The sequence below is a fragment of the Conger conger genome, chromosome 2 (genome assembly GCF_963514075.1).
Source record: "Conger conger chromosome 2, fConCon1.1, whole genome shotgun sequence".
NCBI lineage: Eukaryota > Metazoa > Chordata > Actinopteri > Anguilliformes > Congridae > Conger > Conger conger.
Genome location: NC_083761.1, coordinates 85,439,101 through 85,456,642, shown reverse-complemented (window position 1 = coordinate 85,456,642; position 17,542 = coordinate 85,439,101). Strand labels below are relative to the sequence as shown.

Genomic DNA, 17,542 nt, shown 5'->3' with positions numbered 1-17,542 from the left:
ACGGTGCTTTAGACGCGTGCATTAACCCACGGTGCTTTAGACGCGTGCATTAACCCACGGTGCTTTAGACGCGTGCATTAACCCACGGTGCTTTAGACGCGTGCATTAACCCACGGTGCTTTAGACGCGTGCATTAACCCACGGTGCTTTAGACGCGTGCATTAACCCACGGTGCTTTAGACGCGTGCATTAACCCACGGTGCTTTAGACGCGTGCATTAACCCACGGTGCTTTAGACGCGTGCATTAACCCACGGTGCTTTAGACGCGTGCATTAACCCACGGTGCTTTAGACGCGTGCATTAACCCACGGTGCTTTAGACGCGTGCATTAACCCACGGTGCTTTAGACGCGTGCATTAACCCACGGTGCTTTAGACGCGTGCATTAACCCACGGTGCTTTAGACGCGTGCATTAACCCACGGTGCTTTAGACGCGTGCATTAACCCACGGTGCTTTAGACGCGTGCATTAACCCACGGTGCTTTAGACGCGTGCATTAACCCACGGTGCTTTAGACGCGTGCATTAACCCACGGTGCTTTAGACGCGTGCATTAACCCACGGTGCTTTAGACGCGTGCATTAACCCACGGTGCTTTAGACGCGTGCATTAACCCACGGTGCTTTAGACGCGTGCATTAACCCACGGTGCTTTAGACGCGTGCATTAACCCACGGTGCTTTAGACGCGTGCATTAACCCACGGTGCTTTAGACGCGTGCATTAACCCACGGTGCTTTAGACGCGTGCATTAACCCACGGTGCTTTAGACGCGTGCATTAACCCACGGTGCTTTAGACGCGTGCATTAACCCACGGTGCTTTAGACGCGTGCATTAACCCACGGTGCTTTAGACGCGTGCATTAACCCACGGTGCTTTAGACGCGTGCATTAACCCACGGTGCTTTAGACGCGTGCATTAACCCACGGTGCTTTAGACGCGTGCATTAACCCACGGTGCTTTAGACGCGTGCATTAACCCACGGTGCTTTAGACGCGTGCATTAACCCACGGTGCTTTAGACGCGTGCATTAACCCACGGTGCTTTAGACGCGTGCATTAACCCACGGTGCTTTAGACGCGTGCATTAACCCACGGTGCTTTAGACGCGTGCATTAACCCACGGTGCTTTAGACGCGTGCATTAACCCACGGTGCTTTAGACGCGTGCATTAACCCACGGTGCTTTAGACGCGTGCATTAACCCACGGTGCTTTAGACGCGTGCATTAACCCACGGTGCTTTAGACGCGTGCATTAACCCACGGTGCTTTAGACGCGTGCATTAACCCACGGTGCTTTAGACGCGTGCATTAACCCACGGTGCTTTAGACGCGTGCATTAACCCACGGTGCTTTAGACGCGTGCATTAACCCACGGTGCTTTAGACGCGTGCATTAACCCACGGTGCTTTAGACGCGTGCATTAACCCACGGTGCTTTAGACGCGTGCATTAACCCACGGTGCTTTAGACGCGTGCATTAACCCACGGTGCTTTAGACGCGTGCATTAACCCACGGTGCTTTAGACGCGTGCATTAACCCACGGTGCTTTAGACGCGTGCATTAACCCACGGTGCTTTAGACGCGTGCATTAACCCACGGTGCTTTAGACGCGTGCATTAACCCACGGTGCTTTAGACGCGTGCATTAACCCACGGTGCTTTAGACGCGTGCATTAACCCACGGTGCTTTAGACGCGTGCATTAACCCACGGTGCTTTAGACGCGTGCATTAACCCACGGTGCTTTAGACGCGTGCATTAACCCACGGTGCTTTAGACGCGTGCATTAACCCACGGTGCTTTAGACGCGTGCATTAACCCACGGTGCTTTAGACGCGTGCATTAACCCACGGTGCTTTAGACGCGTGCATTAACCCACGGTGCTTTAGACGCGTGCATTAACCCACGGTGCTTTAGACGCGTGCATTAACCCACGGTGCTTTAGACGCGTGCATTAACCCACGGTGCTTTAGACGCGTGCATTAACCCACGGTGCTTTAGACGCGTGCATTAACCCACGGTGCTTTAGACGCGTGCATTAACCCACGGTGCTTTAGACGCGTGCATTAACCCACGGTGCTTTAGACGCGTGCATTAACCCACGGTGCTTTAGACGCGTGCATTAACCCACGGTGCTTTAGACGCGTGCATTAACCCACGGTGCTTTAGACGCGTGCATTAACCCACGGTGCTTTAGACGCGTGCATTAACCCACGGTGCTTTAGACGCGTGCATTAACCCACGGTGCTTTAGACGCGTGCATTAACCCACGGTGCTTTAGACGCGTGCATTAACCCACGGTGCTTTAGACGCGTTCTGTGGGTGCAGGGGGGTGGGGGGTTGGGTCAAGGGAGGTTCTGAGGGTGCAGGGGGGTGGGGGGGTGGGTTGGGGGAGGTTCTGAGGGTGCAGGGGGGTGGGGGGTTGGGTCGGGGCGGTTCTGAGGGTGCAGGGGGGTGGGGGGGTGGGTTGGGGGAGGTTCTGAGGGTGCAGGGGGGTGGGGGGGTGGGTCGGGGGAGGTTCTGAGGGTGCAGGGGGGTGGGGGGGTGGGTCGGGGGAGGTTCTGAGGGTGCAGGGGGGTGGGGGGGTGGGTCGGGGCAGTTCTGAGGGGGGGGTGGGTGGGTTGGGGGCGGTTCTGAGGGTGCAGGGGGGTGGGGGGTTGGGTCGGGGCGGTTCTGAGGGGGGGGGGGGGGTAGCTGAGGGAACATGAGACGGCACCACAGCTGTAAGCAGCTCTTACAAGAGGGAAAAAAGGTGAAAATGAATTATGCACTGCTGGCTAGGGGTACAATTTTATGAACCACCAAAGTGATGAGCTTTTGTGTCTTTTTCTGCCCTTTCTCACGCCGTCCGACCTTCTGAGAGTGCGCATATCATAACAATAAAATGAGGAAAAAAAATAATGCCAGGCCACAGCCCCCGGTTCTCAGGTCGACTGAAAGCGAAGTTCAGAGCCGGAAGGTTTGGGGCGTCCGCTTCCTTCATCCGCAGCACAGACGCAGGCTAACCGCACAAGATAACAACAGACCCAGAGCAATTACCAGAAGCCCAGGTGGGAACTCTGCATCAACCGCACACAGCCCATCAAGCACAATTAAGCGTGATCCAAACAGAATCAATTAGCACTGAAATCTGTCGGGGGAACGTTTCACGCTTGGAACGCGAGATACCATCGCAATTAGCTTCCCCTTACGGGCGTCCGGGGATTGCCCATTCGGTCCGCTACAGAAACGTTCCCCTCAGCTGGAGAGAGCCGCCCATATTTGGGGAGGGGAAAACTGCCGATCCCAAAAAAAAACGGCTAATGTGGATCAGACTCTTGGAACGTAGGAGCTAGGCCTTTCGATTCAAATCGGAAAAGGAACGAAAAGGAACACCACATTTGAACTTGTTTCCAGAACCTGTCCATTGACAGGCCGTTATCTTGTCTTAGCTTGAATATAGTCCTCCGAAATTAGTTTTGAAATATTCTTCATTAACATTGCAACCGTCCAAAAGAAGAGGCTCTAACGCACTAATCCGGATGCCGTTTATTGTTGTTGTGCGCGGTCAGCTTGCAGGGCCGCGGTCCAGCGTTGGCACGGGAACAGACGGGCTTCGACAGCAGGCCGGCGGACTGGATATCAGCGGTTTTTTCAGGACCCTCCGCCCGAGAGCTCTAAAGATAAGGCTTGAATTAAACATCCTGAGCCGCCACGGAGCAGGAAATAGAACTCGCCTCAGTGCACGGAGAAACAGAAAAGCAAAGGCTAGGGTACAGTTTTTCCCACCCCCTCCTCCCCCCGGAGCAGAAACCGAAAAATCTAACTTAAATGAATGTCCAATGTTCCAGGCCAACAACAACGATTAAAGCGCCGTTTTCAGGCTAATAATTTATTTTTAAACAACTTGCGGTGTGAACAAAGAAATTGCATTCCGCCAGGTGCACAAACATCGACGGGAGAGACATCAGTCCAACTGTGCTGAACTGGGAGAGTAATGCCTTCTCCCCATAGGCCAATGGCTATCCATGCGTGCTGCTCCTAGCAAACACGCGCCTTGCACTCTAATTTCCCTGCAATTTTCTCCACGTCTGGCTCCACAGGTGAATTATCCTCACCTCTTCAGTGAACACTGCATCTATTACCACAGTAACAATACAATATTTTGGCTGCAAAATAAATGTAAAAAATCTGCATCAGAATGATAAAATAGCCACTTCTGGATACATTTGCTTTTAGGTCAATAAGTCTTTTATCCACAGCCGGATCATTTACAGCACGCATGGGGGTGGGGGGGGGGGCAGCACAAAAGATCAATACTACATTAAATATAATGGAGTCAGCCGGCTAGCGATGTGGTTTCGTGTTTGCACGACGAGGTTTTCGTACTTTGAATTAAGACGTAGCGAAAGTGAGATCGGCACTCTCCTACCAGAAAATATGGCCGCATTCAAATACTAAACCGGACAGGATCACCGTGATCTAGGACGCCAAGGAACACAAGGGGCTCCTTCCCATGGCTCATCGTTCTTTGCCTGACCCGGAAATCGATCGAGGTCCTCCATCTTTAAGTGAATTATAATCCGCTAAATGTTCCGTCGAAGAGTTAGAAGCTGGCGTGTAGCGTAGTGGTTAAGGTACATGACTGGGAACCGCAAGGTCGGTGGTTCTAATCCCGGTGTAGCCACGATAAGATCCGCACAGCCGTTGGGCCCTTGAGCAAGGCCCTGAACCCTGCATTGCTCCAGGGGAGGATGGTCTCCTGCTTAGTCTAATCAACTGTACGTCGCTCTGGATAAGAGCGTCTGCCAAACGCCATTAACGTAATGTAATGTAGAAGCCAGGAACTTGGAGGCTCTTCTCTCAAGCAAGAAAACATGAGCACACCCTTTGCACAAGTATGTTTTCAGAATGCGTGAAATCGTATAAGTGCTCGACCTGTGGATCCACCTCTCCCCATCTGCCACGCATACCGAAACTGACATGGCTTCGAACTGCCGTAATCAAGGGGCAAGGACATTCCAAATCTCCCCATTTACTTCCTCTGCTGGCCTCTTTTTCCCGCCCCTCCTGATAGGTGGAGCTGGGAGCGAGAAAAGGAGCAAGGACAGGAAGGAGGAGAAGAATAAGACTGGATAGATGGATAGAGCCAGTCCTTACTGCTGCCCTTACTGCTGTCCTTACTGCTGTCCTTACTGCTGTCCTGACTGCTGTCCTTAGTGCTGCCCTTACTGCTGCTGCCCTTACTGCTGCTGCCCTTACTGCTGCCCTTACTGCTGCTGTTCTTACTGCTGTCCTTACTGCTGCCCTTACTGCTGTCCTTACTGCTGTTCTTACTGCTGTCCTTACTGCTGCCCTTACTGCTGCCCTTACTGCTGTCCTTACTGCTGTTCTTACTGCTGTTCTTACTGCTGCCCTTACTGCTGCCCTTACTGCTGCTGTTCTTACTGCTGCCCTTACTGCTGCCCTTACTGCTGCCCTTACTGCTGCTGTTCTTACTGCTGTCCTTACTGCTGCCCTTACTGCTGTCCTTATTGCTGTCCTTACTGCTGCTGTTCTTACTGCTGTCCTTACTGCTGCCCTTACTGCTGCTGTTCTTACTGCTGTCCTTACTGCTGTCCTTACTGCTGCTGTTCTTACTGCTGTCCTTACTGCTGCCCTTACTGCTGTCCTTACTGCTGCCCTTACTGCTGCCCTTACTGCTGTCCTTACTGCTGTCCTTACTGCTGCCCTTACTGCTGCCCTTACTGCTGTCCTTACTGCTGCCCTTACTACTGTCCTTACTGCTGTCCTTACTGCTGCCCTTACTGCTGCCCTTACTGCTGCTGTTCTTACTGCTGTCCTTACTGCTGCTGCCCTTACTGCTGCTGTTCTTACTGCTGTCCTTACTGCTGCTGCCCTTACTGCTGCTGCCCTTACTGCTGTCCTTACTGCTGCTGCCCTTACTGCTGCCCTTACTGCTGCCCTTACTGCTGTCCTTACTGCTGCCCTTACTGCTGTCCTTACTGCTGTCCTTACTGCTGCCCTTACTGCTGCCCTTACTGCTGCCCTTACTGCTGTTCTTACTGCTGTCCTTACTGCTGCCCTTACTGCTGTCCTTACTGCTGCCCTTACTGCTGCCCTTACTGCTGTTCTTACTGCTGCCCTTACTGCTGCCCTTACTGCTGTCCTTACTGCTGCTGTTCTTACTGCTGTCCTTACTGCTGTCCTTACTGCTGCCCTTACTGCTGCCCTTACTGCTGTCCTTACTGCTGCCCTTACTGCTGCCCTTACTGCTGCCCTTACTACTGTCCTTACTGCTGTCCTTACTGCTGTCCTTACTGCTGTCCTTACTGCTGCCCTTACTGCTGCCCTTACTGCTGCCCTTACTGCTGTTCTTACTGCTGCCCTTACTGCTGCTGCCCTTACTGCTGTCCTTACTGCTGCTGTTCTTACTGCTGTCCTTACTGCTGTCCTTACTGCTGCCCTTACTGCTGTCCTTACTGCTGTCCTTACTGCTGCTGTTCTTACTGCTGTCCTTACTGCTGTCCTTACTGCTGTCCTTACTGCTGCCCTTACTGCTGTCCTTACTGCTGCCCTTACTGCTGTCCTTACTGCTGCCCTTACTGCTGCTGTTCTTACTGCTGTCCTTACTGCTGTCCTTACTGCTGCCCTTACTGCTGTTCTTACTGCTGTCCTTACTGCTGTCCTTACTGCTGCTGCCCTTACTGCTGCCCTTACTGCTGTCCTGACTGCTGCCCTTACTGCTGCTGTCCTTACTGCTGTCCTTACTGCTGTCCTTACTGCTGCTGCCCTTACTGCTGTCCTTACTGCTGTCCTTACTGCTGTCCTTACTGCTGTCCTTACTGCTGCTGCCCTTACTGCTGTCCTTACTGCTGCCCTTACTGCTGTCCTTACTGCTGCCCTTACTGCTGCTGCCCTTACTGCTGCCCTTACTGCTGTTCTTACTGCTGTCCTTACTGCTGTCCTTACTGCTGCTGTTCTTACTGCTGTCCTTACTGCTGCCCTTACTGCTGCTGTTCTTACTGCTGTCCTTACTGCTGCCCTTACTGCTGTCCTTACTGCTGTCCTTACTGCTGCTGTTCTTACTGCTGTCCTTACTGCTGTCCTTACTGCTGTCCTTACTGCTGCTGCCCTTACTGCTGCCCTTACTGCTGCTGTCCTTACTGCTGTCCTTACTGCTGCCCTTACTGCTGTCCTTACTGCTGTCCTTACTGCTGCTGTTCTTACTGCTGTCCTTACTGCTGTCCTTACTGCTGTCCTTACTGCTGTCCTTACTGCTGCTGTTCTTACTGCTGTCCTTACTGCTGTCCTTACTGCTGCTGCCCTTACTGCTGCCCTTACTGCTGCCCTTACTGCTGTCCTTACTGCTGCTGCCCTTACTGCTGTCCTTACTGCTGTCCTGACTGCTGTCCTTACTGCTGCTGCCCTTACTGCTGCCCTTACTGCTGCCCTTACTGCTGTCCTTACTGCTGCTGCCCTTACTGCTGTCCTTACTGCTGTCCTGACTGCTGTCCTTACTGCTGCTGCCCTTACTGCTGTCCTTACTGCTGCTGTCCTTACTGCTGTCCTTACTGCTGTCCTTACTGCTGTCCTTACTGCTGCTGTCCTTACTGCTGCCCTTACTGCTGCCCTTACTGCTGTCCTTACTGCTGCTGCCCTTACTGCTGTCCTTACTGCTGTCCTGACTGCTGTCCTTACTGCTGCTGCCCTTACTGCTGTCCTTACTGCTGCTGTCCTTACTGCTGTCCTTACTGCTGCCCTTACTGCTGCCCTTACTGCTGCCCTTACTGCTGCTGTCCTTACTGCTGCCCTTACTGCTGTCCTTACTGCTGCCCTTACTGCTGCTGCCCTTACTGCTGCCCTTACTGCTGCCCTTACTGCTGCTGTCCTTACTGCTGCCCTTACTGCTGTCCTGACCGCTGGCGGGGCCTGTAGCAGCCTGTAGCGTAGTGGTTAAGGTAAATGATTGGGACACGCAAGATCGCTGGTTCCAATCCTGGTGTAGCCACAATAAGATCCGCACAGCCGTCGGGCCCTTGAGCAAGGCCCTTAACCCTGCAGTGCTCCAGGGGAGAATTGTCTCCTGCTTAGTCTAATCAACTAATGTCATTAATGTAATGTAATGTACTGCTGTCCTTACCGCTGTCCTTACTGCCAATAACTAGGGATCTGCTCTGAACGAGTCCAGGGTCATGGCCCCAGTTGTTTCCCCTTCGAAATAAACGTTTATTCATCTTAATTTTATTAACTTCTCTCTACTTGTTTTCAAATCAAGTCATTTCCATAAAATACAGTCGCAATGGCTGTTATTTCATTTTGTTACAACATTATCAGGTGGCAAGAACACAAGAAACAGGAACAAAATATTAGGAACTAAGGCAGGATTCTGTAGGAGGAGGCAGGTTTCTGTTCCCTCCCAACAGAGAGCAAAGTCATTTGACTGTATTTGTGTAAGTAAGTAGGACACAGGGGAGGCAGGTGGGGGATGTTTTTGAAAAACAGTTTAAAAAGGTACAATAGGCAATTTCGGACTTCAAACAGTCAAGAGGGGAATTGCAGCCTCTGCTGACATTGAAACCCGCCCCCATGCCAATTTGAACCAATTTTCAACCAGTGAGCTTAAATTATTGTACGGCTGTACAATGTTTTGGGACAGAGTGTTGGTCCGCCAAACCCGAACTTAAGGACTATAAACACCGGCAGAGGGCGAATCAGAACACGTGAGCAAGCCTTTTTCAATGATAGGAAGGGATTTGCAATGGTCTTGTAACAATGTTTTAACACAAAGATCTTACCTATCGCACCTGTAAGTCCTGATTAGTACTGAGGGAGGAAAACTTTGCCTGCTCATAACACTGGGTGGGTGGGTGGGGGGGGGGTTTACACCCTGTCAATCTCAGCATGCATTCTGTACCCGTGATTGACAGCACACGAGTGATACCGCCACCCGTGATGTGGTTAACGACTCGTTACATTACGCTGCAGTTATTTAGCTGACGCTGTCATTTCTGTCATTTACCGCACGCAACAGTTGCGCTGATCCGGCAGTGGATCCACTGGGGCTTGAACCGCCAACCACCCAGGGCAGTTTTTTGTTTTTTAAAATATTTTTTGGGCCTTTTTTCAGCTTTATTGGACAGTATAGTACAGAGAGACAGGAAGAATGGGAGCGAGAGAGAGGGGGGAAGACATGCGACAAATGTCAGACGGCCGGATTCGAACCGCCGACGTCGCGGCTCGCAATGAGCATGCGGTCAGTGCTCTACAGGCTGCGCCACCGAGACGCCCCCCCAGGGCACAGTCGAGAGACGAGGCCACAGGCCGCCCCCGTGACTCCACACTCTCTCATCGCTAAATCAACACCTCCGGTCCTTACACGCGGAGGTGCCGCGGCTATAAGCTCGGATATGCCGGGATCTTCAGTCAGCGGACTCCCAAGCCCCCCCGGGGCCAATGGGGGTCAAAGAGGAGCGACAGAGACGGCTTCCTCGCTGATCGACTAAAGACCGATGTCCCAAAAAAAAAAAACCGCTGCGCTTTTTTTGGGGGACAGTGCAGGCGGGGCCCTCTGTGTGAGGAGTGCAGGGGGGGGCCCTGGAGGGACAAACATGAGCCAACAATCGCTTATTCTTCTCCTCCTCCTTTTTTCTTTTCTTTCTCCCCCTCCTCTTCCTCGCTCCACCCATCGGGAGAGGCTAGACTTTTTTTATTTATTATTGTGTTCATTTGTCCAATAACTTTTGCTCCCCTGAAATGGGGGGGGGGGGGGGGATCACGCGATATGGACGTAAATATCCTCAGTGTTCATTGTTTTATTTCAAATCCAACGTGCCGCAGTACAGAACCAAAACAACAAAAAAGTGTCACTGTGCCTATTAATACGTCTACATTTACCTTTGTTGCTGCATTTACCTTTTTCCAGTTTGGAATTATTGTCATTCCAGGTGGCAACGGAACAGACTTTACTATCAAAAGGGCTAGCCCCACCCAATGTTCACTACCTCAGCGAATCAACAATACCTCACTGCTCTCTATAGGTCATTTCAAAGATGCGGTCATTTTCGGTGGACACCAGGCCAAGGCTATTGTTGTGCATCGGTAAAAAAAAAAAAAAAAAAAAAAAAGAAGAAGAAATCATTACACCCCACTCATTTGCTTAATAGCCTCGCTGGACCGAGTAAGCAGATTGCATTTTTAAATGGAATTTCATTGTGAAAACGTGCAATTAATCTCGGAGCGTCGAGAGCCCAGTAAAGTCTGTAGCGTGGCTTTTAATCTCAAATTCATCAACCGTGAGCATGTGACACCGATAGGACCCCGCGGGCGTTTATGCGCCGGCTTCGCAGATCAATCAGGAAGCGCGCGCTAATCGCATTCGCCGATCAATACCACCTGGATGAAACCAGACGAGCTCGACAGGGCAAAAAACAGCCGCTTCTCATTTGTAAACTGTCTCGCAGGTGTAATATAGGCCTGCCCAGATCTCGTAATCAACATCAATTTAATTTGCTTTCACCGAGGAGCTGAAACAGACCTTACGCAGAATGTGTTGGCTGAACACCTCGCTGTTGCAGTCAGTTCTCCGCGCAATTAACCGTAGCAAGTGGAACGTTCCCTGTACGTCTTCTATGTGTCAGTGTGTGTGGGAGAAGTGGGCAGTGTAGAGGTAATCTTTTTACCCCCCAAAAGCAAATTAACCGAGGCACAGGCCTGACAAATAAACATTTTACTGACTGCACAATCAATCAATCAATCAATATATATATATATATATATATATATATATATATATATATATATATATATATATATATATATATTTTTTTTTTTTTTAATAGTTATATTAAGGAATACGGAACTAAGTAATATAAATAACATGATGCCAAAGTTCTTCTTATTCTTCTTCTGAGACTGAATTACAAAAACATTCCTATACTGCCCACTGCTGGAGGATATTATACTGCATTATATAATATTATTGATGTCATCAACAAGGCGATTTGCATGAAATGTTTCAGCAATCAGCGGTACTCATTGTATAAAAATGTTAATTCGCCGTTTGACACATTGCCAGTGCCAGTAGAGGAATAATCCCGGCATAATGGCTAGATGCTACAATAACTTTTTACTTTAAATACCCTTTTTAAATTTAACGGCAATGTAGAAGGAAAATATGGCCCTGTAGGAAAGAACAAGTCGTCGATCAAATGGAATAACTATTCTAGTTAAGTGGCTAACACTATGCTGTGTCAATACACAGTAGCTAAAGGGCTTCAACGACATTCAAAAAGATGATATGGGTAAGACTTACCAGATAGCTCATTTGATTTCCTCTATCTAGCAAGTGACCTAACATGGGTTTTTTGTTTTTTTTAACTGATATTATGATATCTTTTTTACAATCACTTTGACACTAATTTCGAACCTTGAGGTCATTTTTCAAAACTCTAAACACTCTATTCAATTGCTTGGATAAAATATACATAAAAATAATTTGTTCGCTGAACCAAATAACTTCACAGCGACACAACCTTCACCGTATTAGCATTTCAAAATGAAATACACACATTACATTTGAAAATACTGTGTTTTCGTTCATTACAACGCATCTAACTACCAATGTATCCAACTACTCAAAATGACAAGTAACTGTAACATTACTCCTAAAGCATAGTTTTATGGAAACTGAATACTTATAACAACATTCCACGTTTAGATCATGAATGTTTTAGGATACATAAATCAATTGACACCAATTACTTTGGAACAGGATCAATTTTACCACATTATGATTGAATGTAAGATTTCATCACCATCCTTTGTCACAGGGGTTTTCAACCTTCTTTGACACGCCCTCCCTAGTTTGTAAGTTTGAGTGGGTGCTCAAATAACTAATGATTGATTTTACTGAGTGCTAAGAGCAGGAGTAAGGATGTGAATCCACCTGCAACAACATAGCGACAACACGGAGCAGGTAGGTGATCCATGTTAGAGTAGAGATCAAGCAGTGAGAGGAAGAGGAGGAAGAGGAGGTGGAGGAGGTCAGTGGAATGGTACTCCTTCAGAGAGGTGGCCTTGTTTCTCGTCTTAGAGGTGGTGGTGGTAGGGGGGTTAAGTGGTAGAGGACAGTGTAGGTGAGGATTTCCTTCCCACTCTGTAGCTATCATTTTGTTGCTATGACAGTTTTTTTTTACAATTGATAACAATTCACTTTTTCAAAACTCTTCATACAACTCTCTGCACCAACATGCAGCTTCGCACAACAGTTCATTTCATTCACAAAATGCATCAAAACTGCCAAACCACAGCAAACATGTCTGAAAGGAAAAGCACCAGCACTAGATTTATTTTGTCATGTCAACAATGATCTCAAAAACACTAACAACCAGTGGCATTACAGTAGATGCACTATTTTCTGTCAGTGATTTGAAATTTGGACTGTAGAAATGTATACATTTTGGTGGTTCAGTCTGATATTTAGGAAAACTAAATAAAAAGCTAACTGTGTGAAAAGTTTAAAAAAAGGTAAAAATCAAGTATTCTTACTGCAATATTAAAGTATTGTAAAAACAACTAAACAGTGAAGCTATAGGTATTTTTTGTGTAGGTGATCTAAACAAATTTGGACATGCAAGATTTCTTCAGAGATATGAATGCACAATGCATGTTTTGAACAGGAGGACCGGCTGTGTTACAAGTGCTTACCGTTTTGAGTCTTGTGTCTAAGCTTTTTAAAGCACAAACTTGTGAAATAAGTGTCAAAGTGATTGTAAAAAACTGTAAGATGCCAGATTCTGAATGCCAGAATATTGAAGACCATGACTGGTTAATTAGTGGAATCAGTTAATTTGTTTTAGTGTCTGAGTGCTGGGCTTGCAACCAGCCCTTTTCTGATGAGATTGGACTAAGTATATTCACCACATATACAGTGCAGTCTGTAAGTATTTGGACAGTGGTACAATTTCTGTTCTTTTGGCTCTGTGCTCAACACATTGGATTTGAAATGAAACAATTAATATGAGGTTAAAGTTTAACCTTTAATCCAAGGTTATTTACATCCATATCCAGTGATCCATATAGGAATTACATTCCTTTTTATACACAGTCCTCCCATTTTAGGGGACCAAAAGTAATTGCACAGGTGGCTTCTAGGCTGTTATAGTCAGGTGCATTCAATTGCTTCCTTAGTGCAAGTACAAGAAAGCTTTCGGTGTCTAGCCTCGGTTCTATGCTTTTGATTGCCTTTGGAGTCTGTTACTGGCATTTGTCAAGGAAGCCATTATGAGGCTCACAAAGGCAGGGTGACATTGGCTCAGGCGGTAAGTCGGAAGGTTGTTGGTTCGATCCCGCCCCGGGGGGTGTCGAAGTGTCCCTCAGCACATCAAATGCTCCTGACGAGCTGGTTGGTGCCAGCTACAGCTACAATCGCCGTTGGTGTGTGAGCGTGAGCGTGAGCGTGAGTGTGTGTATGAATGGGTGAATGGGTGAATGAGAAGCATCGATTGTACATCGTTTTGGATAAAGGCGCTATATAAATGCCAAGCATTTACAAATAACAAAAAACCAGACAGTGACACAGGCCAAATAACTGACTTAAAATGGAGGATCTGTAGTTTGGTGAGTGCTTTCGGTAAGAGGTGGGGAGGAAGCCCAGGGCACTTCTGCTCTGTTCTCACTTGAGCTGTAGACTTCCTCTTTCCTCTTTCCTCTTTCCGTTTCATCATTGTTGCGAAAGTCAGCCTCCGCTTTGGCAACTTCCTCTCGGCAGGAGCTTGGTGCACGCAATGTTGTGGGAGGGGAGAGTGTCTCCACCCTCAGACACTCACACCAATTTCACATGCATTCTCAAAGCCTTATCAGAAGAGTGCCTATACCCTCTGAACCTAATCATCCCCTGATTCAATTGGCAAAAAAATTGTTCCCTCCCTCTCCACCTCAGTTGGTGTGTGGTGCGCGTTCTGGCACAAAATGGCTGCCACATTGACGGTGGTCGAGGCGAGTTCCCCTTTGTCACTGTAAAGCTCTTCTGAGTGTGAGAAAAGCGGAATATAAAACTATGTGAATCCATCTGTCTCTCTCACATTCGTGGCACTGCCTCAGAGTCAGAGATAAAGTACAAAGAGAGGAAGAGGGCTGCTTTGGTCCAAAAACGTACGTGCAGGTCACAGCAGGAAGTGAGCGCCCTACACTACACAGGAACGAAGTGACAGGGGAGGTACATTTTTGATCTTCAAGGATCAAATTTCCCACAAAAGTACCGTGACAGTACAGTGATGTTCTCTTTTGGGTACAAATGAGTATGTTTTCCAAGCAAAAAGAGGTGAAAAAAAATTAATTACATTAGTTGCTGGCTAGGGTTACAATTTGTTGTACCTTTCGGGATCAGCGACAAGCATTTGTACCTTTTTAGGCACTTTCATTAGGCAGCTCAGTGTTCCACAATTTGACCTGACCCAGGGCCTTGGCAACGTATTCAGCAGCCTCATCCCTCTCTTTACATTACATGTCATTTGGCTGACTCTTTTATCCAAAGCCGCTTAGAGTTGATTAGACTAAGGAGGAGACAATCCTCTCCTGGAGCAATGCAGGGTTAAGGGCCTTGCTCAAGGCTGTGCGGATCTTATTGTGGCTACAACCGCTACGCTACAGGCCGTCTCCCGTAGACAAAGTGAAAGACTCGATCGCGAAATGTTTCTCATACCGCAGTAAAAAGCTCGACAGCACCACATCCTGTACCCCTCACAGGGTACAAGGTATGTAGGCCAGGAAACTGACGAAGGCCAACCTCGGCCTACATACCTTGTACCCTGTGAGGTACAAGGTTTCACTGCGTGAAAATAGGCCACCGTGTTTCAGCTGCTACGGCTGAGCCACTTTCATTCACCACAACCGCCCTCCTTCATATTTCCCCGTCAAATAACAGACCGGCAAACAGACGCGATCCCATCCGCATCGCACACCCAGCAATTCCATTTCAGAGCCTCTGTCGCGAACCGTGTTCCACTACGCCGAAACCTACGCCACGAAGGCCGCTCCAAACAAACAGAATAACGCTTTTGAGAATACTTTCACTACGACGTGTTTTTTTTTTTGTTTTTTTTTGTTTGACGAAGACACTTGCATTACGTCAAAAATATTTAAATACTTTTCTCTGCTGATAGGCCATAGGGGTGTAACGGCAGTCTAAACAGACATGGCTTCTACCAGAGCTGACGTGGATGTGAAACCACTGATGATCACACACAGAGCAGGTCAGATGAGGTTTTTCAACACAGGCGTGGGCTAACTGCCAACTGAATATAGACAGTCATATACAAGGTGATTGAACGGATATTACGGCATGAAAGGTGCGATTCATGAAATCAATACTGTTTTATGTTGACATACAGACAGTGGACATCAGTTGGTTTGGCCTTAATTTGTCGCCTAGTTAATTTAGGTTTGCCTTGCATTATATGGACAAGGCATAACAGGGTATTAGCCTACACATTAGTTTTCTCCACATTACTTACAAAGTGCGCTTTTCCCTGTGAATACCAGCTTAGTTACATCAATGCCATTTTGGTCAATTATAAAACATCAAATACATATAGTCAAATACACTTACGTGCTCCTTAGTCCTTGATATCCACGTTTCCAATAACAGAGTCAGGCGTGTGCTGTGAAATCTGCCGGTGGTCTTAACAGCGATAAATATGTCCGAGAGCTGTAGATGGGGATCGGGCAGTGTGCGCGGCAGTTCTTTTCCTCTGTAAGGCAGGTCCATCTGCCGTATCCTACTGCCAGTCCGCCTGGCCGCTGCCAAATCCAATGGGCTATCCGGCGATTTCTGTTCGCGCACTCCCGCTAGGAGTTCTTGCGTCGGTGTAGTGCGTTCTGCCCCCCGGAATGAAGATGCTCTGTTGCTCTTTTTGGTGTGTCGCGCCCTCAGTTGTAAATCCACGAGCACGATTATGAAGAAAGTCAAGGTAGCTCCAGGCATAAGGCGTAGCAACTTCTTGACAAACATTCTCAGCGAATTCAGTCAGGCGATTTAGCTGAATCGAGCCCTCTAGAGCCACATGACACGCGTGAACCGTTAATAACGGAAGACTTTAATGAGTTACGTAGGTTATTCGCTACTTTATTACTGTAATCGTTTCGTATTAAAAAAATATTACGACCTAGTTCGTACGATGTATCAGTGTTCGGTCGGCTAATTATTCCAACCATTAAACATATTAAAGCAAGAATCAGCAAATGATTTACACCTAGCCATCCAAATGTCAACCTCACTGTTTCTCTCTCCACCTGCTGAACTCAACAAAAACGTAAAAGGCGGATACTATCGTTTTCCAGATTCTTTTTACATTTATTATCTTGCTAAATAATAGTACAAAACAATACAAATCTCCTCAAATGTATTTTAGATATTTAAAATCTAGTGAACAACTACTCAACACATAGTCTATCCATCTTTCCAATGACCAAGAAACAGTTTAAAATCGAAACCTGAAACCTCCAAATCTAAGACGATAATTCAGAAGTTATTTATCATTTTAAATCCTCTTTACTAAACAACGTGCTGTCCGAGGAACATTATCGGCTCACATGACGTTATAAATCATATTTCTAATGTAATTAATCACTCACTTTATACGCGGCTAGTTTATGAAACGGATCTCATTTGTTCAAAGACCGTTCATACGCAAAAAGAAGCATCCACCTCCTGCAATCTGTATCGATGGGCTGCATTTTAAAGAGCAAAGGAAACGTTGAACCTCACCAGCGCATGGTAGCACACTATTGGCAGGCCAAGGAAGTGACAAATGCGAGCGCGCGGTGTTCCGTTATCTTGCAACGAATTTAGACGCAGAATGAAACAGGTGGCACAAGTCAACTCCGCGCGCACTGCCGTAGCAAACTTTCGGTGTGCTTTTCTTAATAAAAGAAATAAAATATATAAATAAATGCTTCATTTTTAAACGGGTATACGCGTGTGACTGCGCTTAGAGGATATGTTCACAGGCAGACGGCATAGACTGGGCGCCTAAATTCGTCGTGATGTGAGGATTCTTTGTGCACATGCATATCCTCCCACCACGCGGAAACGTCTCCACTCGCGCACAAAAGCGTAGGCTGTTTACGGGTTTAATCTCGAACAGGTTTCTCCCATTTCCAACGTCGCACAGGGCTTAGTCCGACACTGACGGCCCGGGTGAGGAATCCTTCAGATTTGACAGGAAGTGCGGATGTTGATACAGCATAACAGACGATTTGCTCGTTCGAAAAATGCCATTATTTCAGACCGGCCTACAGTCAGTGTTGAATTCCAGACTAGACATTACTAGAACATTTTTTCTTTGTAAAGTTCTATGCCTCAGACTAAGTGGTTTGTTTTGAATCTGCTTCCGACTGAATCTGCCTCCACTGATTCACCACATCTACCCAAAAAAAATTAAGGAAACAGATTACAAGTATTACTATTGAATACATATAACATATACTATTGATAAAATTGATTGACACGTAATATTATTGATCAGCTACTCTATTATCTTACCTTCATTATATTGGGTTAA

The 17,542-nt window shown here is 47.4% G+C and overlaps 1 protein-coding gene across 1 annotated transcript in view; it reads right to left on the bottom strand.

Annotated features, from left to right (window-relative positions):
• Positions 1 to 17,103, bottom strand: part of mfng (MFNG O-fucosylpeptide 3-beta-N-acetylglucosaminyltransferase) — a 28,323-nt gene extending 11,220 nt beyond the window's left edge. Inside the window, exon 1 of the mRNA XM_061232394.1 lies at positions 15,589 to 17,103. Coding sequence (XP_061088378.1) covers positions 15,589 to 15,990 — 402 coding nt within the window. The 5' untranslated portion in view covers positions 15,991 to 17,103. The remainder of the gene's footprint in view (positions 1 to 15,588) is intronic.
• Between the last annotated feature and the right edge of the window lie 439 nt (positions 17,104 to 17,542).